At 33.1% G+C, this 26238-nt stretch overlaps 1 protein-coding gene across 3 annotated transcripts in view; it reads right to left on the bottom strand.

The window, feature by feature from the left end:
* The window catches only part of LOC139512523 (cubilin-like), a 142838-nt gene that overhangs the window by 25419 nt on the left and 91181 nt on the right, over positions 1-26238 (bottom strand). For all 3 annotated transcript variants that reach the window (XM_071300207.1, XM_071300206.1, XM_071300208.1), the window contains 19 exons: positions 25968-26146; positions 25197-25359; positions 23815-23928; positions 23118-23357; positions 22553-22685; positions 21979-22181; positions 20945-21135; positions 20408-20612; positions 12384-12593; positions 11373-11525; positions 10467-10654; positions 9635-9990; positions 8963-9141; positions 7258-7467; positions 6113-6253; positions 4868-5046; positions 4078-4246; positions 2370-2570; positions 1806-1958 (listed from right to left, as the gene is read on the bottom strand). In XM_071300207.1, the coding sequence (XP_071156308.1) occupies positions 1806-1958; positions 2370-2570; positions 4078-4246; positions 4868-5046; positions 6113-6253; positions 7258-7467; positions 8963-9141; positions 9635-9990; positions 10467-10654; positions 11373-11525; positions 12384-12593; positions 20408-20612; positions 20945-21135; positions 21979-22181; positions 22553-22685; positions 23118-23357; positions 23815-23928; positions 25197-25359; positions 25968-26146 (3567 nt within the window). The remainder of the gene's footprint in view (positions 1-1805; positions 1959-2369; positions 2571-4077; positions 4247-4867; positions 5047-6112; positions 6254-7257; positions 7468-8962; positions 9142-9634; positions 9991-10466; positions 10655-11372; positions 11526-12383; positions 12594-20407; positions 20613-20944; positions 21136-21978; positions 22182-22552; positions 22686-23117; positions 23358-23814; positions 23929-25196; positions 25360-25967; positions 26147-26238) is intronic.

Here is a 26238-nt window from a genome sequence, read left to right as displayed (position 1 = left end):
ACGACAAAATGATAAACTGTGCGTGATGTTCATCAATGTTTATTAAATATGAATGAAATGTACCTCTTTCTCAACAATTTATTAAAATATATATAGAAGTCCCGTGTAAAAACAAGGAATCGTGTGTCAATAGCATGTCCCAGGTGAAATAGAATTATGTAACTTGTACACACGTACGCCATTTTCCTAATTTACATAATATTCAGCCTTTTATTTTGAACCACGACAGATAAGATAGAAAAGCAAAATTAATTTTTCAATTTTATAATCATAAACATAGTTGTATTACTTGAAATTGGAAATGGATTTCATAAATAAAAAAATGTAGAAAATTAGATCCGAGTACGATTACAGGTAGAAGTTTATAGACAATAGACAATATTTTATTCGCACAAACACATTTACATTAAATGGTTATGGCATACAAAATTAAAACAATAAACTGACAATAGTTAAATTGATTATAACTATATTAGAGTGACAGTGGTATTCACAGCGAAGAAGAAAAAGGCTATAAATATCAACAGTTTACACATTGTTAATGTTCATGAACAATTATAAAAAAGAACACAAACAAAAATTAGGTTGCATATTAAACAAAGTTACACAGAGTCGGTATGAATTCGTAGCTATTAATAGAATTTACCTGTGGCCTACTTCCGAGAATTCATAGCTATTTTTAGCTTTTACCTGTTTTAACACACAAATGAAACAAATCACGCAAAAACAACAAGTCACATTATTTAAATGGTACATATTTTATTCAAATAATCAACACATAATTAATAATTGATAATCAATAGACTGCCAGATAAACAAAATACATTATTATCAACTGATTGATCTGTTACTCAATCAACCGAATTATCCGAACTTGTACCTGAAAAAACAATGAGATTAGTTACAAATTTCCATTAATAAGGCAGCTATAATAGCTATTGGTATCTTAGGGTTGTGTCTGTCAATTTTGAAAAAAAACTTGGAGGAATATACGTTCATCGGCTAATTGAATATATCGGACAATCGGATATTTTTAGCTGACATTTTGGGTATCCGATTGGCCGGAGTCTACTGTATAAGCCAAAATCTACATTTTACCCTATGTTCTATTTTTAGCCATGGCGGCCATCTTGGTTGGTTGGCAGGGTCACGCCACACATTTTTTAACTTGATACCCCAATGATGATTGTAGCCAAGTTTGGATTAATTTGGCCCAGTAGTTTCAGAGGAGAAGATTTTTGTAAAAGATTATTAAGATTTACGAAAAATGGTTAAAAATTGACTATAAAGGGCAATAACTCCTAAAGGGGTCAACTGACCATTTCGGTCATATTGACTTATTTGTAAATCTGACTTTGCTGAACATTATTGCTGTTTACAGTTTATCTCTATCTATAATAATATTCAAGATAACCAAAAACAGTAAAATTTCCTTAAAATTACCAATTTAGAGGCAGCAACCCAACAATGGGTTGTCAGATTCATCTGCAAATTTCAGTGCAGATAGATCTTGAACTGATAAACAATTTTACCCCATGTCAGGTTTGCTCTAAATGCTTTGGTTTTTGAGTTATAAGCCAAAAACTGCATTTTACCCCTATGTTCTATTTTTAGCCATGGAGGCCATCTTGGTTGGTTGGCCGGGTCATCGGACACATTTTTTAAACTAGATACCCCAATGATGATTGTGGCCAAGTTAGGTAAAATTAAGCCCAGTAGTTTCAGAGGAGAAGATTTTTGTAAAAGTTAAAGACGATGACGGACGCCGGACGCAAAGTGATGGGAAATTAACAATTATATATTACCTGTGAAGGTATATTTGATCAGGAAGCCTTTATCAACATTAGAATGATCAGATTTATATCTGACCCATAAGTTTGGCATTGGTGAGAAAACGGGTAACGGTAATGTTGTATTTCCACAGAACTTTCCTACAAGTTCTCCATTCTCATCTGTACCTGTTTAACCAATGAGAAAACAGAATATATACACATGATCTTCATTTTATATATTGAGACTTATGAGTAGCAAAACATATTTAAGATCGTTCATCCTGCGGTTAATGAAAAATACACAGCTGTACAACAAGAGCAACAAATCTTAAAAATCTGAAAAAAAAAAAAAAAAAGAATTTTTTAAAAATTTGGATTTCTTTTGATCTGCAATATAGGAAATTGAGAGAAAAAAGTAAACTTCCTTTATGATTGTTTCTAAGATGACAAAAGGAAAATGGTTACTTTCAAAGTCTAGTTCAAATTTTTGTTTCTTTTTGTTGATCTAAGAGCTTGTGATACACACGAATTACTCGTCCCTGGATATAATTAACTTTTTGCCCATACATCATATGTACACAAAAAAAAATAATATACCTTCTCGGACTTCTATGAAATCATAAGTACAGTCACCATGGGACTCCAAGCTAAAGTCCATGAAATTTAACATGATAGTAGAACCATTTATGTTTGGATTTTGTATGACCCAGATACATTCTTCGTTGTTACTATAATTAGCATTGGGATATCCAATAGAGGTTATGTTACCATTAGTGTTACTTAGGATTCCTCCACACACTGAAATATTTAATATTTATATATTATATGAGAACTAAATTAAACTTTTTTCAAATATTGAAACAAATTTCGATAACTCATTTTGCATGCAACTAAAGTGAGACAAATTTATCCCAGATTCTGTTGTCTTCAACACCTTGGTTCAATTGACCTAGTTATTTCACTGGATACAATAATTTACTTGTATTTTCTTTATGTTAATATAGTAAACTAGAGGCTCTAAAGAGCCTGTGTTGCTCACCTTGGTCTATGTGAATATTAAACAAAGGAAGCAGATGGAATCATGACAAAATTGTGTTTTGGTGATGGTGATGTGTTTGTACATCTTACTATACTAAACATTTGTGCTGCTTACAATTATCTCTATCTATAATGAACTTGGCCCAGTAGTTTCAGTGGAAAATGTTAATAAAAAAAATTTTATGAAAATTGTTAAAAATTGACTATAAAGGACAATTACTCCTTAGGGGGTCAATTGACCATTTCGGTCATGTTGACTTATTTGTAAATCTTACTTTGCTGCACATTATTGCTGTTTACACTTTATCTCTATCTATAATAATATTCAAGATAATAACCAAAAAACAGCAAAATTTCCTTAAAATTACCAATTCAGGGGCAGCAACCCAACAACCGGTTGTCTGATTCATCTGAAAATTTCAGGGCGGATAGATCTTCACCTGATGAACAATTTTACCCCTGTCAGATTTGCTCTAAATGCTTTGGTTTTTGAGTTATAAGCCAAAAACTGCATTTTACCCCTATGTTCTATTTTAGCCATGGCGGCCATCTTGGTTGGTTGGCCGGGTCACCGGACACATTTTTAAAACTAGATACCCAAATGATAATTGTGGCCAAGTTTGGTTAAATTTGGCCCAGCAGTTTCAGAGGAGAAGATTTTGTAAAAGTTAACGACGAAGGACGACGGACGAAGGACGACGGACGACGGACGACGGACGACGGCGGACGCAAAGTGATGGGAAAAGCTCACTTGGCCCTTTGGGCCAGGTGAGCTAAAAAGATGATTGGTTAGCTGTCTCAAAGTGAGAGGTTTAGCGCTATAAAACCAGGTTCAATCCTTTATTTTCTACATTTGAAAATGCCTGTACCAACTCAGGAATATGACAAATATTGTCCATTTGTTTGATGTGTTTAATCATTTGATTTTGCCATTTGATTAAGAACTTTCTGTTTTGAATTTTCCTCGGAGTTCAGTATTTTTGTGATTTTACTTTTTAGCTGTATCAACAAGCAGATGCCTTTGGATCTTTCAGACTTAATTTAATGACAGCTTTTGGCAGACCCCACTCTTAGTGGTTTGAATGCTGAAACATTTTAGAGTAATTTGGTCAGATACATGTTTTGTTCATAATTTTAATCATTCCTTTTCAGCATATCTTTTACTTCAGTTATTATAGTGAAAGCAATTGACATTTAGTAAGATTTTTCAAATTCTTTTATTTTGTTAAAGAAAATATATATTAAATTATTTTTCATTATATCTTGCCTGTATCTTCCTGTGATGAATATGATGCCCTGAATCCACCATTACTGATAGAACCATCTGTCCTAAATATAACCTTCATAGTGTTCCCATAGGACTGGATAATACCTGGATTTGTCTCACCACAAACTCTTCTGAACAGAGGCGAGTCGTCCAAAATTCCATTATAAACCTGTGAACGGAAAACTATGTCACTACAAATAACCAAAGTCCTTGCTATCTGATTGTGATGTTTGAAATTGCATTTCTCCCAAAAGAAAACTATACTTCAGCTCCATTATGTTCAACATATTTGTCAAGAAGTTGGGTCATACATGTCATAGGTTATTTTTTCTATAAGAGATACACATAAAGAGTTTTTTTAAGACCCTTTTATTAAATCTTATTTAAATAAGATCAGTTATTGATGTTTTTTTTATTGATGGGGTTTTTTTCCAGACTATTACAATGTGTTTTCAGAATTTACTATTAATGGCAAAGTCGTCCATGTTCATCCCTTTATAGAGCATAGGCAAAGTAATTCTAAAACTAAGCATCCTTATTGGATGATTGTTGCAAAGTTTGCTCCCGATCAAAATTTAGCTTCAAAGGAAACTATTTTTTTTTTTTAAATTACATTTTTCCTCTTAGTTCACTTAACAATAAAAAGATTTTGCTCAAGTTGAAGGTAGTACGGTGATCTATAGTTGTTAATTTCTGTGTCATTTTGGTCTTTTGTGAAGGGTTGTCTTATTGGCAATCATACCACATCTTCTTTTTAATAAGAATCCATTATCCAAGTAACAATACTTACATCAACATAATCATAACAAGTTCTGCTGGCTTCAATGTTAAAGCTGTCAAAGTTCAAAGTCACACGGCGGCCATGTGGAACTCTGATCTTCCATTCACAGGTTCTTGAATGTGGATATCGCCCTGGGAAGTTTGGCGATGAAAAGCTACCTATTGGTGTTGTAAGATAACCACCACATTCTGAAATTAATCAAATATAAACAAAACTTTATTCAAAAGCCATTAAGGGGCAACCTATCAAAGTTATATTAATTGTTTTTTGTGATAGATGAGTTTGCTGCTTAAGAAAATTAAAAAAAAAAAAATCACCAAAATGATACCTATTGTTAGCTTGATTTTACTTTTTTTAGTTACTCTTAATTGACAGAGTTCCAGAATTTCCTACCAAGGTAGGTAACCTGTACAAACTTTTTTATTCTCTAGAGCCAAGAGTCAGTAATATGAAAATAGTCTATTTAGATGACTTGTAAATGTAAGAGTTCAAGTAATCATAAGACATTGCTGATAGCTAACGTAACGGTACCCAAATTGCACCTATTTAGCAAAACTAGCAGCGAAAATCTTACAAGATTTTCTAGAGACTAAACAATTTGTTTTTTTTATGATTTGATACTAAGCACATCTTTCAACATAGGTAAAACTATTTAGATATGCACAAAACGTTCACAGTATCTATCAACAGATGAAGTATTTACTGAAAAAGCAAAATGTACTGAAACGTCGCCATGCGACGTCATCAAAACGTCATCTTTTTAAAATGAGTAAATAAAATATGTTACAAGTATCCATTTAAAAAATAATGAAGAGTAAGCATGGACTAATATCCAATTGTTCAAAATATTTAAAGAAATTAAACAAAAGCTCTGTTATTAGACTTTTGACTACGTGAATTTAAGCATGGAAGCAATTTGGGTACTCCTAATTTCAGAATCATTGATGGTTTGGAGGTCAGTTTAGACCAATTTTTCTATGATTCCATATGGAATAAAAATCAAATTGGTGTACCTTTATAATAAAGAAGGATAGGGCTACAAAATAAACACAGAATGGACATTTTTGTCTTCATCATAAAAAAACGTAGATGAAAAAACTGTCAAAATAGGTGCAATACCGTCACGTTACAAATATTTCAAATGTCAGTAGACAGATGTTGAAGACAAGATTCTGGATTAAAATTAAAGAATTAAAAGATAATAATTTTTTTGAAAAAGCAAAAACAGTGAAATCAATAACTTCAATGAGTTACCTTCAACACTAGCATGGAAAGCCAGTTTAAATCCAGGTTGATTTGATGCACTGTTTGATTTAAATCTAACATAGGCAAAACTATCAGATGTATCAACAGATGCTGGGGTGCTGCTGCCACAAGCTCTCTTTAATAATGGACCTGTAAGATAAGTAATGTTTGATTTAAATATAACATAGGCAAAACTATCAGATGTATCAACAGATGCTGGGGTGCTGCTGCCACAAGCTCTCTTTAATAATGGACCTGTAAGATAAGTATTGTATGATTTAAATCTAACATAGGCAAAACTATCAGATGTATCAACAGATGCTGGTGTGCTGCTGCCACAAGCTCTCTTTAATAAGGGACCTGTAAGATAAGTATTGTTTGATTTAAAAGACTATATTTTAAACCTTTCAAAGTCAATTTATGATGTGCTTGTATGTTGAGTTGGTGTTTTTTTTTTCATTCATTTACAACCAATATAGATTGTAACCTTGTAGCTCCTATAGTTTGTTGTTTGTTATACAATATTTTAATAGCAATTTCTTTCTCATATTTAGAGAGTTGTTTCTATTAAAAAATGATTGCCTATAACATGATTTCAGGAACTACTGCACACATTTAGTTAAGATTTTTTTCTGTAGCAGTCAGTAGCTTAAATGAGAATTTTTCATTATTTTAATCCCATTAAATATTTTTAAATCATCAAAATTGTGCAATTCAATTCTTGCAATCATATAAATTTATAATATCCCTGTGAAATCTAACATATCTTATTTTTACATTAAGTGTTGTAAATAGATTAATCTGAATGGAAAAAAGTAAAACAACAAAAACAGGGAACTCCAAGGAAAATTGAAAATGGAAAGTCCTTCATCAATTAATGGCAATATCAAAAACTGGAACGATCAGGTTTTAAAAATTAAGATTTTTTAATTTTTTTTTTTAAATAAGACATGTTTTTAAACAGTTCAGTTTATTTCAAACCAGAAGCAATACAGCTTATAGGTACAGGATAGTACTGGTCACCTTCATTCTTTTAAAATGACTTTTTTTTTCAAGGTTTTAGCTTTTTGTATTTTGACAGGTTTTTGTGTACTTCTGATACACTACCACTACATTAGAAGTCTTCTCTTTTTCTCCCTTATAATCTAACAAACCTGTAGAATTATGTTCTCTAATCTCTACATAGTCAACCACTGTACAGTTACTTCCATACTGAAGGTTAAAGGACAAAAAGTTGAAGGTCATATAATGTCCTGTTGGTGCATGGATGTACCATTCACAATCCATATTGCTGTCATATGGTGAGGGAAAGTTTGGACTTTGAATGTATCCAGATTGACCACGAATCGTTCCTCCACATGTTGCTAAAAAAAAGAACTAATTGAATACCTAATTTTTCACATATATTGTACTATTTTCTAATATATTTCATACATGTATAAAACTTACATAATGGAAGGGTTTATAAAAAAAAAAAAAAAAAAATATCAAAAACTAAATTTCATATTTATATGAGATTATATTTTGTTGACCCACCACTAGATGTTGTAAACTGTAAACTGATCTAATCACAAACTAATACATTGTTGATGCCTTGCAAACAGTGGAGCCTAATTCTCTTTTAATGACTATCAACAAAAGATAAAAAAAAAAATTGGTTATGGCATACATGTGACAGAGTTGTCAAGACACAACTGCAGATTTGGAAATTTTCAGCTGGAGTTTGGGCCTCATAACTGGAGATTTTTTATCGACGTACGCAATGGTTTTTTCGTGTGTGTTTAAACTGCATATCTTCCTTTTTTGTTAAAAAAAAACAATGATTCAATACCTTCAAGCACCTGCATAGCCATTTTTACTTAGTAAAATAGAAGATAAAGAGGGGGGGTTCAAATATTTATTCATCATATATAGTTCAAAGATAAAGTGATCAGCCATCATACATCACTGTACATAGTTGTCAAAAAGTACCTCTGCTTTAGCCACTTTGTCAACTTTAGAACCACTACTGAACATGCTTGTAACAGAAGGTGTTGAATTGATAGAGTTGTGGGCTTTCTGGTGGGTAGCTGTCTCCATATTTTTGGTCAAGTAATTAGGGCCCTATAATCAACTTTGCATGTAGTAAGTATGGTCTTGACCCTTGGCACTGGACTTGCACCATTTTAAAATTTGGCTAGATACTGTGTCTTCTTTTAATATTATGCTGGGGTACATGTATTTGGTGATAACATGATACAGTTTGTATTATGTCAAATTATAAGACAAACATACTTATATAGGTATTCCATTGGCCTAGATAGAAGACAAGCCATAAATATCATATTTGTGTTGATTTTATTGTCTTTGAGGTTCATTATAAACTAAGTCTGTTCCATGTTTTCAACAACATCAAAATTTATAAAAGACGATGTTTATACAACTGTTTCATTGTCAATATCCCTTTTAATCATCCAGACGTGTATATTTAACTAGCTAGTTGATTACTAGGTAAATGCCAATCATTTTTTATTGTTGTATATACAGTCTAATCCTTAACACCTTCATTGATTACTGGAGGCTATTATTCTATTTACCTTTTTGACACAAATTCCATTACAGGAAACTTCCGTTTTTCTCAGACTTTTCCCATATCAATTTAGAGTTTCTCAGACTTTTTCCCTGTCCGTATCTATTTTGTAAACAGAAATGTCTACTGAAATTTTTTCGAGATTGACATTTTTAAAAAGCAGAAGATTTCAAATTTTAACGGGAGGGACGGAAGAGGGTCTGAAAAGCGGGAGATTTTAACTCCCGTCGGAAGAATCACATTTATGTTATGGAATTTTAAATATTCAAACCCTACTCAGACATACTTACCAATTTTATAATTTGCTTTAAAACCTGTAAAGAAAGCACTTCCATCAGTTCTAAATCTGGCATACATAACATTCCCTGTGGACTTCACTGTTCCAGGTCTAGTGATGCCACAAAATTTACCAAGTGAGGGGGAATTAGTTGTACCTCCATCTCTCAACTCAATGAAATCAAATCTACAGCTGACATGTGAAAGAAAATATTTGTAAGGTAAGTAATTGGTATGTCTAAATTTCAACCAAACTTTGCCATTTTGCTACAGAAAGATAACATCTCTTAATTGAAACATTTCTGATGCAATAGAATACACTATAATAGCAAGGGCAAATAATTATTGCAGCAAATTGTTTTTGTGAATTGTTAATACATGTAACAAATTTGACCACAACTTGATGGTATATTATCTTAAAACGAAACATTTACATACAGGTATATTAAACCAAGGTTTACAACTGAAATTGGGTGAATGGACAGATAGACACACAAACCCCAAAAATAAGCTGTCTCTTTCTTTCCTAGGAAGGGCATAAAAATCAAAGTAAAGTAAATGTTTTGTCATTTTGTTTTTTTTTTTGTGACTGTTTCTTGTACATCTTCTGAATGGCAGTTTTCTTTATCAACATAAGCTTACAAATACAGAAAAGGATTTTGTCCCATCTCTGCTGACATATATACCTCATGTGATTTTCTATTCTAAAACGTTCATCAAAATCAATCTGTATCCTTTCATTAGCAGGTGCTGTTATAATCCAAACACATTCCACGTTATGCGTGTAATTACTAGGGTAATTTGGTGATGTGAAATAACCACTGGTCACTGAATTGCTCAAGGTCAGATGACCCCCACAGGTCACTTGAACTTCATTGAAGACCATTGAAAATCCAGCAGCATTGTTACTTCCATCTGATATAAATTTGACATACATAAAATGGCTTGTAGTCTCTAATGGTTGAGGAGGACTGGTACCACAGTATTTTCCTTGTGCTGCATTACCCATTGGTGGTGCATTTTCATTGGAACCAGTAAGAAGCTGAAATATTAACAGTTTAATGCAATAATATGTAACACTCTTTAAATTGGCTACTGTTTACTGGTCAATGAAATTTTAATACCTAAAGAGTGAGATATCATACCGAATTCCAAAAAATCAGTATTTTTAATAGTAGCAAGAAGTTTCAGTGGTTATCATGCTATGTTTACCCACAAGCACTCATGGTTCAAAGTATCAGGACACAATAAGTAGGGATCTGAAAGAGTGCTTAAAGACCTACTTTGACCTGTAATGGTTTACTTTTACAAATTGTAGCTTGGATGGAGAGTTGTCTCATTGACACTCATACCATATCTTCTTGTATCTATTTACATGTTTGTAGTGTCAAGCTCTGACCAAATAAGAAGTCTCTCTCTTCAGAAGTACTGGAAAAGTTTGGTCAACCTCTACAAATATGGCAAGGCTTCATGAAAACCATAAACAGGTCAAGCAATGTCAGCTTAAACTAAACATACCTGGATATAATCTCCTTGACAACCAGAACCAGATCCAGCAATGTTAAAAGTTCCATTGAACTGGGCTCTTACAGTTCTACCAGTAGGCACAATAATCACCCATGAACAGTCAGAATTAGCTGGGTAGGAGTTAGGATAATTGTCACTTGCTATCCTACCACTGCTTCCATAGATCCTGCCTCCACATACTGAAAAAAAAAAATATTTATATGAACTAGAAATTAAATCATTTATTCAAGAATGCACCATATATTGAAAATACTTTTTGAATTGTTTTGTCTATTTCTTTTCACCTAAAAATTTGTTCTTGTCCCCATTTTTTGCACCTTTTTGTATATGAAATTAAATATAATACAAAATTTAATAAGTATACATTTAAATACTGTGGATTCATTATGATTTATGAGATGCCAATTTTCTAGGATTTCATCTGTTAAGGTTAAACATGAATTCAACTGTTCAACAAATTACAAATTTTGAATAGATTTGAATGCATTCTTTGGCAATACCATAAAATCAAAATATCCATCAAATATAAATTGTTCCTCAATCCCTGAAAATAGATCCCTAAATGTGATGACACTGACAACATCATCTAGGAATGCTATATTTTGCTTACTGAAAATAGAATATAAATGTTGCAGGCTTGCAAAATTAGTTTCTTTGTATTTCTTAAGGATAACATGAAATAAACATTATAATCTAATTTAAATTTTCTAAATATAAACAGGCAGTATGATAATTTTAGCAAAATTGAAAAATTATACTGAAAAATTCATTGAAATGAAAGAGATATGATTAAAGCCCTTAATATCTAGACCTCAAAATAAAAAAAAAAAAAAATTGATACTATTTTTCAGAATTTGTGTCAATCTTTTCACAAGAGCTAAGGGAGATAAATAATACCTGATCTGACTGTGATGGAGAATCCAGTATAATTAACAGACTGATCTGTTACCAAAGTAACCATCAGACTATTCATTTCTGTAACCATTGGTTGAGTATTGGCTACTCGCCCACAGAACTTTCCTAAATATGTCTCCCTCCTTTGCAAAGCTGCTATGAGAATTAAAAATAACAATTTCATATTATAACATTTTCCTATATAATTATAGATTAGCCTTGATCATATCAACGAAATTGCTTGTTCCTGTTTGAGCCCATATTGGGGAAGCGAGAAAAGCAATGGAGTTGAGATGACCAATGATAATCTGTTTATCGCTATTTTACCTATGACGTCAATTTCTTGTCAATTTCATTAGCAAAGCCATGTGCCTCCTTAGTTTCTAGCGATAATTTTCCATCTCAAGCGAGTAGCATGATATGAAAAAGGATCAAAGAAAAAATGCACAAAATAGCGATAATGATGCTTAAATAAGAATTATACTAAAGTTAATCCTAATAAATAAGTATACCATCAAATGATTTTTTTAGAGGCAAAAATTACTGTCCTTAATGTATTATAATAAGCTCATTTTGGCATAAATTATTTACCCAAATATAATACAATTATATAATGGAGTTGAATGAAAAAACAACAAAACAAGAATGTGTTCATAGTACACTATAATTTTTTCTATGTTCAATTGACTGTGAAAATGGGGGAAAATCTCTGATTTGGCATAAAAATTAGAAAGATCATATCATAAGGATCATGTGTACTAAGTTTCAAGTTGATTGGACTTTAACTTCAACAAAAACTACCTCGACCAAAAACTTTAACCTGAAGCGGGATGAACGGACGGACGAACAGATGAACGAACGAATAGATGGACGAATGGACCCACATACCAGGAAACATAATGCCCATGAATGGGGCATAAATATCACATGCAAAGCGCAATTTCTGTGTTAGTTGGTAATGCATCAAAATATTTTCCACAATATATATATCTACCATTTTTTATTCTTACTCACCTTGAGACAGCATGACGTAGTCATAGTTACATGTCCCATGTGATTCAAGGCTTATATCAGTAATGTTTGCCCACACTTTAAAACCTTCGGGTGCAGTTATTCTCCAGATACAATTCAAGTTGTGAGCATAACCGTTAGGATATCCAGGAGAGGTAATTGTTTGTTGTCTTGATGATGGTGTGAGGTTAACATCACCTCCACATCCTGGAACTGAAGAAAGAAAATATTTTAAATGCAATCAGATATGATATGATATGTTGCTATAAGATTTATGTTGGTATCTGTGCTGCTTTAATTAAAGATGCATAGTTAAATTTTCAAGTAAAAAATGTTGAACTACTAAGAAATTTCAAAACAGAAATTCCATTGTCAAATGGCCAATTGAAAGCTGACTCATCAAATGATGGAAAACAACTGTCATATTCCTGGCTTAGTACAGGTATTTCCTATGTAGAAATTATTAAACACATTTTTTTGTTGTGCTTGAATAGTCATTCATGATCTTCAGTATGTTTTGTATCAATTTGTCTCCAGATCAGGAGATTGTGTCCAAAATAGAAAACTGTCTCCCGATCGGGGAATATTGCTTAGCTGACTATTCAAGCACAACAAAACTAGAGGCTCTCAAGAGCCTGTGTCGCTCACCTTGGTCTATGTGCATATTAAACAATGGACACAGATAAATTCATGACATAATTGTGTTTTGGTGATGGTGATGTGTTTGTAGATCTTACTTTACTGAACATTCTTGTTGCTACAATTATCTCTATCTATAATGAACTTGGCTCAGTAATTACAGTGGAAAATATTTTCTAAAAATTTACAAAAATTTATGAAAAATGCTAAAAATTAACTATAAAGGGCAATAACTCCTTAAGGGGTCAATTGACTATTTTGGTCATGAAAACTTATTTGTAGATCTTGTTTTGCTGAACATTATTGCTGTTTACAGTTTATCTCTATCTATAATAATATTCAAGATACAAATGTAATAACAAAAAACGGCAAAATTTCCTTAAAATTACCAACTCAGGGCAGTAACCTAACAACAGGTTGTCCGATCCATGTGAAAATATCAGGGCAGATAGATATTGACCTGATAGACAAATTAACCCTGTCAGATTTTCTCTAAATGCTTCCGTTTTTGAGTTATAAGCCAAAAACTGCATTTTACCCCTATGTTCTATTTTTTAGCCGTGGCAGCCATTTTGGTTGGATGGCCAGGTCACCGGACACATTTTTTTCAATTAGATACCCCAAAGATGATTGTGGCCAAGTTTTGATTAATTTGGCCCAGTAATTTCAGAGGAGAAGATTTTTGTAAAAGATTTCTAAGATTTACAAAAATGGTTAAAAATTGACTATAAAGGTCAATAACTCCTAAAGGGGTCAACTGACCATTTCGGTCAAGTTGACTTATTTGTAAATCTTACTTTGCTGAACATTATTGCTGTTTACAGTTTATCTCTATCTATAATAATATTCAAGATACAAATGTAATAACCAAAAACAGCAAAAATTCCCTAAAATTACCAATTCAGGGGCAGCAACCCAACAACGGGTTGTCAGATTCATCTGAAAATTCGAGGGCAGAAAGATCTTGACCTGATAAACAAATTTACCCCAGTCAGATTTGCTTTAAATGCTTTGGTTTTTGAGTTATAAGCCAAAAACTGCATTTTACCCCTATATTCTATTTTTAGACATGGCGGCCATCTTGGTTGGTTGGCCGGGTCATGCCACACATTTTTTAACACTTTCCTTACCGGATTGAACTGGTCTTATGAGTTTCTATGACATTATCAAATACTGCACGAGACCGTCACCGGCCCGAATTAATTTCCAGATAAGTGAGCGTTTTCGCTTATGTTTAGTATATGGGGAATTAGGGCAGTTGTAGCCGTCACAAGACAGGAACCGGAATGAAAACGGTAGATTAACATGTCAAACCATTGCTAAGAAACTAAATTACAGAAAACTAAAGTTGTTTACGTACATTTAAACATGCAAGTAAAACGAAACAACAAGTTTTACAAACAAGCGGTCGCTAAAAAGTTTAAAATACTTCTAAATCTTTTAAATTGCCGGCGACTTGTGCATATTATTGTTTTCCCTATTAATTAACCACATCTGAAAAGATCATCCTTGACCAAGAGAAGGATTACTCTAAGAAAAATCGAGATATTCTTTCATTATCGATCCATCTTTTTTTTTTTGTTCAGCGTTCAGCCATTGATTTGTGTAATGTTTTCATTGCCTCGTTTTAATTCGGAAACTTCCAAGATATTTATAGACGAAAGGGTCAATACACAAAAATGTGTACTCTGATTTGCACATGTAACGTTAAATGGTTCAGCATGCTGACAACGGAATTTAAAAGTAAATGGAATGCATGCAACTACAAGTCAATTAACAAGCCAACTTTTATGAACAGGTGAAACAATTACTTACTTTTAACAAGAAAAGAGTCCCAGAAAACATGAAAAGTTTTTTATGCAGATAACCACAGATACATGTAACCACTGGCACTGGTTGACAGATGTTTTACTTTATAATTCACACAGTTTTTAAAGTTCAAATAATTTCTCCAACAGTAATTTAAGTCTCCATGATTAGAATAAATGTTTCAAACAATTTCCAACAAAGTAACTAACGATTTAAAGAATAACTAGTTAATCAACAGTATTTTGCTTTTGTGTGGTAGGCTGTAAAGCACTCTGGTAGGCAGAAGTGTTCACCACATTCATTACATCCATAAATGGTTTGTCTTCTCTTCTCCTGCTTACCAGCAGCAACCTTTGCCCAACACACATGGCACCATGATTTATTTCCAACAATGTTAGGCATATGTCTCTCTGTGAGACGTGATGGTACTGGGGCTGCAGCTTGACGACCTTTGCTACTAATGCCACAGTAACCATCTATAAGGCTACTGGTAATTTGTCAGGAAAATTGTAGAAATGTCATTGCAGGTGAGTTGCCGACTGTTTGATGGTTTGGACTCAACAGAAACAGCCTGTATGCATTATACATTAAAATTTCCAGAAATTTAAAAAACACCCGTTTATACCACTTCTGTGTTTTATGGTTAAAGCAGTAGTACTGTATATACTGATCAGGCCACACCAAATTAATTAGTAGTTCTTTGGAAAACCCGCACCTAAATTGCCGAAATTAAAATAAAAAAATAAAAATAAATTTCCCGCACCTCACCTGCCAAAACCAAAAAATAAAAATAAAAATAAAATTCCCGCACGTCGAAAATAAATCCGCATTTTCGACGAACTCGATTCCGGTATTAAAAAAAAATCTTTATCAATTAAGCGTTTGAAAATATGCAGTGTTTGTCATTTGTCAAGCATATTTTTGATTCTGATCAAAAAAGTTGCAAAGATGGAAAACGTGCTGATTGTTTCTGTGGTGAAACATTCAGACAAAAATAACAACAAGGCATACATATTAAAAAATACGGCAACACAAACAAAATGTCGGACATTCAGGGAACTATATCAAGAAGCCATTGAACGATGTAGCGATGCACAAAGTGAGATTATTAATATTAAAACCATACAAAAAGTTCCATTTATTCTGATTAAAAAGGTGACATGTAGAAATTTAATTGTTTGTTGCTTGGCATTTGGTGGATGGCTGTCTCATTGGCAATCATTCCAAATCTCATACTTTTTATACTTCTTGTCTTTTTCTAATTCCCTCCAGCTCAGCTCACTGGACATTCTATATATTTGCTTTGAATAAATATGTTTTTTTTAAAGAAAGCAAAAAGTAAAGTTTCCACTGTGCTTGGATTGACTGGTTAGTGATCCATATGCATAAACACAAAACACACACCATGCAGTTATGTTACAAGAAGCTAGCTAGCATACTACAGAGAGTGTCTAAGGACCATATACTACAGATGAAAGCAGTGCATATTAAAAGCAGATAGCCATATAAAGTTCATGCATAAAAAAATATGTTCAAAAGTGTATATTTGTGCAGTGTTAATTATACAAACAACAAAACAAAATGAAAAAGAATGCAGAAAGTTGAAATACATATAAAAAGGGAGATAATTTAATTATATCAAATTATGTCCCCTTTCAATTAAGTGAGTTGAAAATTCAGTTGCTTTTTTTAGGTAAAAGATATAAAAATTGAGAGAAAAAAAATATCGCTCGCTCTATATTTCTTCAAAATTTGAGGCGAAGAATTTAAAAATATAAATTTAAATTTCGCTCGCTCGCCCCATTTTTTTTGGGTAAAATCTCAAAGAACTATTAATTAATTTGGTGTGGCCTCAGCTCTGTCGACTCCTCCCATGTACTTAGTGTAGTCGGCTATGATTTTTGGGCATGGTATGTCTGCTTTGTTAAATTGACCATCTACTTGAACCAAACGCTGTACTTCAGACATAGAATGATCATGAATTGTAGAAATTGCTGATACAATTTTTTTGTCTTTCCATAAGACACCAGAAATAGCCTTCCTTTGAAAGAACTGCATGTCCCCCCTAGTATTGATACCAACAGGCCGTTTTAACATGAAATCAGCTGGTAAACCACTTCTGTTTTTGCGGACTGTTCCACATGCTGCAGTTTGATAGTTATCAAACAGGGTTTGGAATAGTTTTGGTGATGAAAAGAAGTTGTCAACATATACATGGTATCCCTGCCCAACAATATCAGCCCCCTCTATACATTTTTTTACAACATGTTCACCCAACTGGCCTTGTGGTCTATCAGTTTTTCCTGTATAAACATCTGTATAGCAGATGTATCCTGTATTTGAATCTGCAAGTGCCCATATCTTTATTCCCCATTTAGTCGGTTTGGCTGGCATATATTGTTTGAATTTGACCCTTCCTTTGAAGGGTATCATACATTCGTCTATAGAGACCTGGCGTGAAGGGAAGAATTCTCTTTTCATGGATGTGTTGAACATATTCAAGATATTTCTAATTTTATAAAGTACATCATATGATGGATGACCTGGTTGTTGTGCATTATGGTTGTTGCTAAAATGAAGATACCTCATGATTTGCATAAATCTATTCCTGGGCATTGTTTTTCCAAATATTGGAGATTCCATGAAGGGATCAGTTGACCAGTATAGTTTGGTTTCTGGTTTAACATCAATTCCCATTAGAAAGCAAAGACCAATGAAAGCTTTAATTTCTGTTAGACTTGGTTTTGACCAGGCAGATTTATTACCCTCTGGGTTTTCAGTAATTTGTTGATTGGCATATCTTTCAGTTTCATTAATTATATGTTCAAATAATATGTCATTCAAGAACAATTTGAAAAAATCAATTGGACCCTTATCAGCAGCTTAAATAGTAGCTGGGCCGGTTGCCCTTCCATCTGGACCTCTAGGTTGAAATAAATGAGGTAAACCCCTTTCATAAATATCAAAATTGTGATGCCAGTTGTTTCCAACATTGTCTATATCTGGGACTACTTGGTCATTGACATTATAAATAGGAATGGTATCATCGATAGGTTCTGTTTCTGAATCCTCGGACTCGTTTCCTGAAGTATTGAATTCAAAATCATCACCTATTCCTTGATCTATCAATAATTGCTCGTACCGTTGAGCAGCCTGCTGAATTTCATCGGCTTCAAAACCGAAGAATTCCTCGTCTGAAGAATCGGACATTTCAATTTTGTTATTTGTTTACAGACGACATATTAGAATCACATGATATATCACATGTACTAAGAACGGAACCCCGAGTTTTAATTGGACGATATAAGGTCAGAGTTAAAAATAAAATGTTCCATGCAAGTAATTGCAAAACGAGTTGTTGAGTATTTATTTTTTTAGAAAATTTTGAAGAACAAATAATCGTCTATGTGAGACATACTCGGTTTACCTTTTTTATAACACATACGCGTGTTATTAGTTATCATTTGTGAAAATATAAAATCGTAACAATATGCAAATGAGTTCCAAGAATCCTCGAGCACCAGGAAAACACGTGTTAGATGGAAAACATTGACACATGTTTTTAATTTGGACTCTGATTAACCTTCCAGACAGGATTTTTTTTCACACGTTAATTTACGTTTCAAACGATTTATGAAAAAAATAAAATCGTATACAAATGAGTTCATAACTTCGAAAAATGCACATTATTTTTACAGCAAGCACATGACATCTCACATGACATTACGACCGTAAGAAACGGAATCCCCGTTTTTATTGGTCAACTGAAGGCCAACTTTAAAGGTCAATATATTTATAAAATAGAATCGAAAAACAAAACAAAAATGGAGACTTGCATAAGGTCTCAATTTTGGACTAAATAAATGTATGTCATGGCCATTTACAGGCATAAATGAAGAAATAACGAAGCAGCAATAAGGTTAGCGCAACCGAATCTGAAAATGACAACTTTCATCGAAATGTTGGATTATATTGCCCCCTGAATATCCGCATTGATATGCAAATGATTGCAAATGAGGTCACGGAATTGACATTTACAATTTTCACCAGAGAAGGCCTTTTTCAAAACGTTAAACATTGAAATAAACAGCTGTTGAACACATGCTGCTCTACGGAGGACGCCATTAATTTCTTCCCTTTAAGAATGACGTTTCAACTGAATTTTCTTATTTTAAACAGTACGATTACACTAAACGAAGCATAAAAACAATTTTCAAAATACGTTCAATGACTACGTCCATTTTCCCTTGCATGCGCCCCGCCATTTCGTTATGAAACTGATTTTAAAAAATACAGAGAAATTATGCCTCAAAGCATCGTTGGGCCAACGTCAGGCGATGCGTTGAAGCAAAGTCGGGCCAACGTCAGGCGATGCCTCAAAGCAACGTCGGGGATGAAAGGGTTAAACTAGATACCCCAATGATGATTGTGGCCAAGTTTGGTTTAATTTGGCCCAGTAGATTCAGAGGAGAAGATTTTTGTAAAAGATTACTAAGATTTACGAAAAAATGGTTAAAATTTGACTATAAAGGGCAATAACTCCTAAAGGGGTCAACTGACCATTTCGTTCGTGTTGACGTATTTGTAAATCTTACTTTGCTGAACATTATTGCTGTTTACAGTTTATCTCTATCTATAATAATATTCAAGATAATAACCAAAAACAGCAAAATTTCCTTAAAAATACCAATTCAGGGGCAGCAACCCAACAACAGGTTGTCCGATTCATCTGAAAATTTCAGGACAAACAGATCTTGACCTGATAAACACTTTTAATCCGTGTCAGATTTGCTCTAAATGCTTTGGTTTTTGAGTTATAAGCCAAAAACTGCATTTTACCCCTATGTTCTATTTTTAGACATGGCGGCCATCTTGGTTGGTTGGTCGGGTCACGCCACACATTTTTTAAACTAGATACTCCAAAGATGATTGTGGCCAAGTGGTTTCAGAGGAGAAGATTTTTTGTAAAAGATTTCTAAGATTTACGAAAAATGGTTTAAAATTGACTATAAAGGTCAATAACTCCTAAATGGGTCAACTGACCATTTTGGTCATGTTGATTTATTTGTAAATCTAACTTTGCTGAACATTATTGCTGTTTACAGTTTGTCTCTATCTATAATAATATTCAAGATAATAACCAAAAACAGCAAAAAATCTCTAAAATTACCAATTCAGGGGCAGCAACCAAACAACGGGTTGTCGGATTCATCTGAAAATTTGAGGACAGAAAGATCTTGAACTGATAAACAAATTTACCCCATGTCAGATTTGCTCTAAATGCTTTGGTTTTTGAGTTATAAGCCAAAAAATGCATTTTACCCCTATGTTCTATTTTTAGCCATGGCGGCCATCTTGGTTGGTTGGCCGGGTCATACCACACATTTTTTAAACTAGATACCCCAATAATGATTGTGGCTAAGTTTGGTTTAATTTGGCCCAGTAGGTTCAGAGGAGAAGATTTTTGTAAAAGTTAACGACGACGGACGACGACGGACGCCAAGTGATGGGAAAAGCTCACTTGGCCCTTTGGGCCAGGTGAGCTAAAAATGTGTTTAATAATTTCTATCCTATATTACCTGTTGCTGTGGTTGGTGATACAGTTGTAGATATTGACTGGTCTGTGGTTGCCTCCCATTTAAACAGGAAACCATTACCAAAGCTAGCAAAGTCTGTCAAAAACCTTACTCTCAGCTGATTAGTGGTGGTTAAGAAAGGAGCAGGTAGAGTTGTCCCACAATAACTTGATAATACAGGACTGTCAGCTTGATCACCATCTCTGAACTGAAGAGATAAAATTACTATCCATATTTAAAGACTTTCACTGCATAACCCAAATATTTCATACTTAGTGTTTGTTTTACAATTTACAATAAAATGTTATAAATATGGAAACCAGATGAGCTATTTCTATGCAGCAATTTTGGTGAGCAACAGACAAACTCTTCTGAAACTACATTCATATACTGTTGCGGCAGATCGAGAGTTGAAAGGAAAAGGGGGAGGGGTGTACAATTGTCAATATTGGTAAAAAAGTGCCAATGGCAAAAGGCGAAATTTATTAAAGTTTCGATGACTAAGTAAGAAAAAACGAAGCTTTTCAAAAACACACAAACCTCAATATAATCATATGTGCACTGATCATTGGCACCATAACGCTCCATATCTAGCATCATAAAAGTAATCCTAATTCTGGTCCCAACATCTGTTGATATGGTCCATACATAATCAGCATTGTTAGGGTATGCACGAGGATACCTAGGGGAGGCAACTTGTCCCGATCTTCCAGACAATGTTCCACCATATACTACAAGAGAAATACATTCTCAGAGAAACTGTTTGTTTTCAAATTCTTGCATCTTATACTGCAAATTGAATTCAGACCTTTCAAATGCAATGGTATGGATATTGGAAGCTTGATTTGCATACATCACATACATAATTATATATATTTACAAATAATGTTAAACAACACTAAGGATTGTCAAGATATCATCAATTATGTTGCATCAAAACTAAGTAAGAATGCATTGAAAACATACAGTTCATTGAAAATGCCTGTACCAAGTCAGGAATATGACAGTTCTTGTCCATTCGTTTTTAATGCGTTTTGTTATTTGATTTTGCCATGTGATTATGGACTTTCCGAATTGATTTTCCTCTGGGTTCAGTATTTTTGTGATCTTACTTTTTTCATTGTATTTCCTGTTTATTTTCATTAAATGTCAATGCAATTAAATGAATAAATAATGAACAAATGCATTTACCCAAATACATTCATCTCATGACTGAAGATATTAATGCACAAACATGGCAAGTGTTTTGAGTTATTTGTTATTGGTATGTATTGTTGGTTATTTCATTTTTTTAATTAAGATGTTCTCAAAATAGTCAATTATCCAATAGAAATATAAATTGTTTGAAGTTTCAGTGAAACATTTAAGAGTATTAAAAAATTTTCCACAAAACCTTGTTTATGGTTGTTCCATAAAATCATACATGGGATGCAGGGAGGGTACTTCTAGATCTATGGGAGGGTGTCAAGTACAGTGGAAATATAAGAATATTCTAAATTTGCAGGTAAATAACCCATTTTGAAGTGCTTTACCCTAGATCAATGTACCATATGTTTAAATGGAACAGTATTTACCTGTACTGTACTGAGCTATAAATCCTTGTTCTGTAAGACTATCATCTGACCTAAATTTTATCCACAATCCATTGACAGCTGTCAAGTTAGATGGTGCTTGGTTACCACAGTAACGACCTAATAACCTGCCATGAACATTTCCTTCTCTAAGCTCTAAATAGTCCATGGCACAAGTTGGTAAATGATCCTCTAAACTGAAGAAACTGAAATACAAATTAAAACAAAATTATTTGGATTATAAGGATTTACTTTGCATGGTCATTTTTGCTAGATGTTTGTATGTTTCCATGTGATAATAATTACTCCAAATATCATTTTTCTAGGTGTATTTATTTTGAAGGAGGTACATGGGCAAAACTTTTGTGTTTGGTGTAATATTGAAGAGCTATTGAATCAAGCAGCTGTCTCATGCCTTCATAGTATGCCTGTCTTCCACAAATAAAAGAAAATGTCCCCTTATTTGGAATCATCAAAATGAAAAATAATTACATTTGTTGATAGGAATAATTCTGAAAAATATTCAAAACATTTTCAAATTAACACCTTAATTTTTTTCATATGGTCATTTATTCACCTGAATGCAATCAAAATATTATTTCCAGGTGGGGCATATATAGTCCATACACACTCTGTGTCCATTGGGTACTCATTAGGATATCCTGGACTGGTAAAACTACCGTGTTCTGCTGTAAAGTTTGCACCACAACCTAAAAACAGAGAATTATTTCCACGACTTTTGCGATTAGAAAAATAACTTGAATATAAATTGTCGTGAAAATTTTAAACTAAGATCTTTCCTTATCTAACAACATCAAGTGAATTTGAAAATTATGATATAAAATATCCACGAAAATAAGTTGGTTCACAGTATCTAGACTGAGAATGGTAAACTTTAGAGACTTTTAAAAGGAATACAATTAAATGCAAATTAAAATTTTGTTTCTTTAACATCTCTTAGTATAGTTTTGACTTACAGCTCTTTTATTTTCTGCTTATACGAATTCTTAAACACCTACATATAATATAAAAAAGAAGATGTGGTATGATGCCAATGAGACAACTCTCCACAAGAGACCAAATGACACAGAAATTAACAACTATAGGAAACATTTTTTAGCTTGTCATATATTAATACTTACTGGAAACAGATTTAGTATACAGGGCTCGGAAACCAGACTTTTGAACTGATGCATCTGATGTAAACTGGACCGTCATGGCTGAACCTTGTGACGTGATAGATGCTGGAACAGTGCTGCCACAATATGTTCCTACCACAGTACCGTTCACATCATCTCCATCATAAACTGTTACATAGTCATGGTTACAGGAATTGTAAAGCTCTAAATCCATGTGAGTGAAGGTCAAGGTGACACGATCATCTGAAAAGATCATGAAGAAAAACAGTGCTTATAGCATCTATTTGAAAATATTTTAAACATCGTTATTATGATTTAAAATAATGTAAGGACTAATCAGTTAATCATACTGAGGATACCAATGTATAATACATAGACAAGGCATTCTATCAGTATTTATTTTATAGCACTAAGTCAGCACTCTTCAATTGTCCAGTGATAAATTTGGAATTTATTAAGCAACTGAGGTTCCACATCCCTCAAACAAAGATGGCCTATTAAAGATTGATTTTACTTTTCTTTTTAGTCAGTTTCGGATATAAAGCTTTTATGTGTTAAGGTAGTATACATTTTTGCTTTTAAATTTTGGGTTTGAAATCCTGCTTGAAGTAAATTACAGTAAAGCCTATTGTAAACAGCAAATGTGTAAAGTGTAACATTCATTTTATGGTTTAAAAAAAAAAAAAATCTGTGAACTTACTGGAATGAAGTCCTCTTATGATCCATGTGCAATTGCTCAGCATCCTATAACTATTTGGATAGTTAGGTGAAACAATTTCTCCGTCTTCTTCAGCACTCAATAATCCTCCACACCCTGTAATATAGAAAATGTACAGATTAAAATAAAATACTTTCATTTAAACACACAAACAAGCAAATTTATTAGCTAATAGTCCACTTTCTTCCTATTAAGCAAGCTGTGCCAGAAATTTCAACAAAGAGAAGCCCCTTGAGGGATTGAATTTTAAATGATTGTTTCATAGTTATATTCTGTGAATGGATAATAACAGCAGTAAACAATGATTTGTCACACCTGGAACTGCTGCTCCATCAGGAGTACTTGAATTTTGACAGTGTCACTCAATTTGGTTTCTATGGAGATTTGTGGTTATTGCTGTTTGTTTATCACGGTATTGACCTGACTTTCTTTGATAAGGGTTTATAACTGACAACTTTTATATTTTTTTAACAGAGGTATGGGATATTAACCCTTTCGCCGATGAGTCCCGGTTTACTGGGATTCACGTTTCAGCTGATGATGAGTCCTGTTGTACCAGGATCGGAATACCTCTTTTATATTTCCCGCTCAAAACAGTGTAAACATGAGTTATCTTTCTTTGTTGAATACCTGCATGAAAGTGTAAACATGGCGCTTCTGTTTGTTGAAAACCGTGTCAAAATCAGATGAAATTTACGGAATTTACGAGAATTTGAAATGATAGAACATTTTTTTTGAAAGAATATGGAAGAATTGAAGCCAAACTAGTATACTTTTTTGACATAAAATGTCGTTTTATGTACAAAACACTTGGAATAGACATCATTCAGTGAAAGGAATTTGTACAGCCTCATTACAATTTTTCAAAATTTTGATGTTTTGGGTTTAAAAATTACGACTTTGGGACAAAGAGCAGAATTTTGAAAATTTCACCTAGATAATGCCACAAATTTGAATATTTTATGAAGAAAAATTTATCAAAACATGAACAAAACTGTGAACATGGTGTTAGTGAATGAACATGATGAAATAAAGACACAAATAACTACAGACAAGTTTTTATTGACATTTATTATGAAGATCTCCCACTTGAGTAATAGTAGCCAGGGAAGCCATCGTCTCAGAGTAGCTTCTGTCTGGGCAGCTATCAGTGAAAGGGTTAAAAGTGATAGTTGTAAAGAGGCTTCTGAGTTTTAAACTTATGTTACTTAGAAGAATATGTTCACAACATTTTAGTGAAAGCCTGTAATAGTGTATGCACATCTGTATTACAGAGAAAATATATAGCAGAGTTGTATATAGAGGTATCAATATATATGTTGTGTGAAAATTATTTGACAACAAATAAGTATCAAATATTGAACCTGTGGAGTATGTAGCTTTAAATCCTCTGGCAGAAACAGATGCATCTGTTCTCATTCTGACAAACATCTGGTTCCCTGTAGACGTAAATACATTTGGACTGGGAACAGCTGTGCCACAATGCCTAAATATTTCTGTAGAGTTCCTATTTCGTCCATCATATCCCTACAATATAGAACAAGGGAATTCAGCATACTATAATATATATAATAAATAGATTAAATATATAACAAATGAGATAAAACAATACACTGCAAAATAAGAAATGGAGAAGGAATAAAACACCTAATTCATAGCCCCATATTAAATTCTGAAATTTCAAGCATTAATAGCTATTTTGTCATCAGTTTATATAAAGTGATGATAATTTCCTGTCAAAACGCTTGTGCTGAAAATTTGAACAAACCTTTAACTGCATACAAGAATGCCCTGGCTCTCAGAAGTTTGCACTAGTTTATTAAAAATTCATACTGAGAGCTCTTCCAAAAATGAAAATTCAATTAAATAAGCAATTTTCAAGAAGACAGTTTAAGCAAGTTGGCTTGTTTCTGAATCTTAAATATTTCATTTATTTTATATATAATAATTATGTGTTATGAATAAACTTAGATAAATATTGATTTACAAGTAAACAACCTAAGTGGTTTTTGTGATAGTCTTTGAGACATCAATATAAAAGTACCATAAATATATATCACATGAGACTGACTTGACAAGCTATAACTATGCTGGACCTGTAGGCATGTACATCAATCATACAAACAAATACTTACAGCCACATAATCATATCTACAGCTTCCACCTTCTACATCAAAGTCTTCAAATGTTAGAACAACTGTCTGACCTTCCTGTACTGTTATTAACCATTCACACTCGGTGTTGTGTGGATAATTGTCAGGGTAGTTCTTAGACAACAGGGTACCAGTAGGTGTACTAAAGTTACCACCACAACCTAAGTGTGAAAAAAGTAACTAGAGGCTCTTAAGAGCCTGTGTCGCTCACCTTGGTCTATGTGCACTTTAAACAAAGGACACACATGGATTC

Source organism: Mytilus edulis, chromosome 2 (assembly GCF_963676685.1).
Source record: "Mytilus edulis chromosome 2, xbMytEdul2.2, whole genome shotgun sequence".
Lineage (NCBI taxonomy): Eukaryota > Metazoa > Mollusca > Bivalvia > Mytilida > Mytilidae > Mytilus > Mytilus edulis.
Note: the sequence above shows the minus strand (reverse complement) of the source record. Positions and strands in the feature narration are given on the sequence as shown.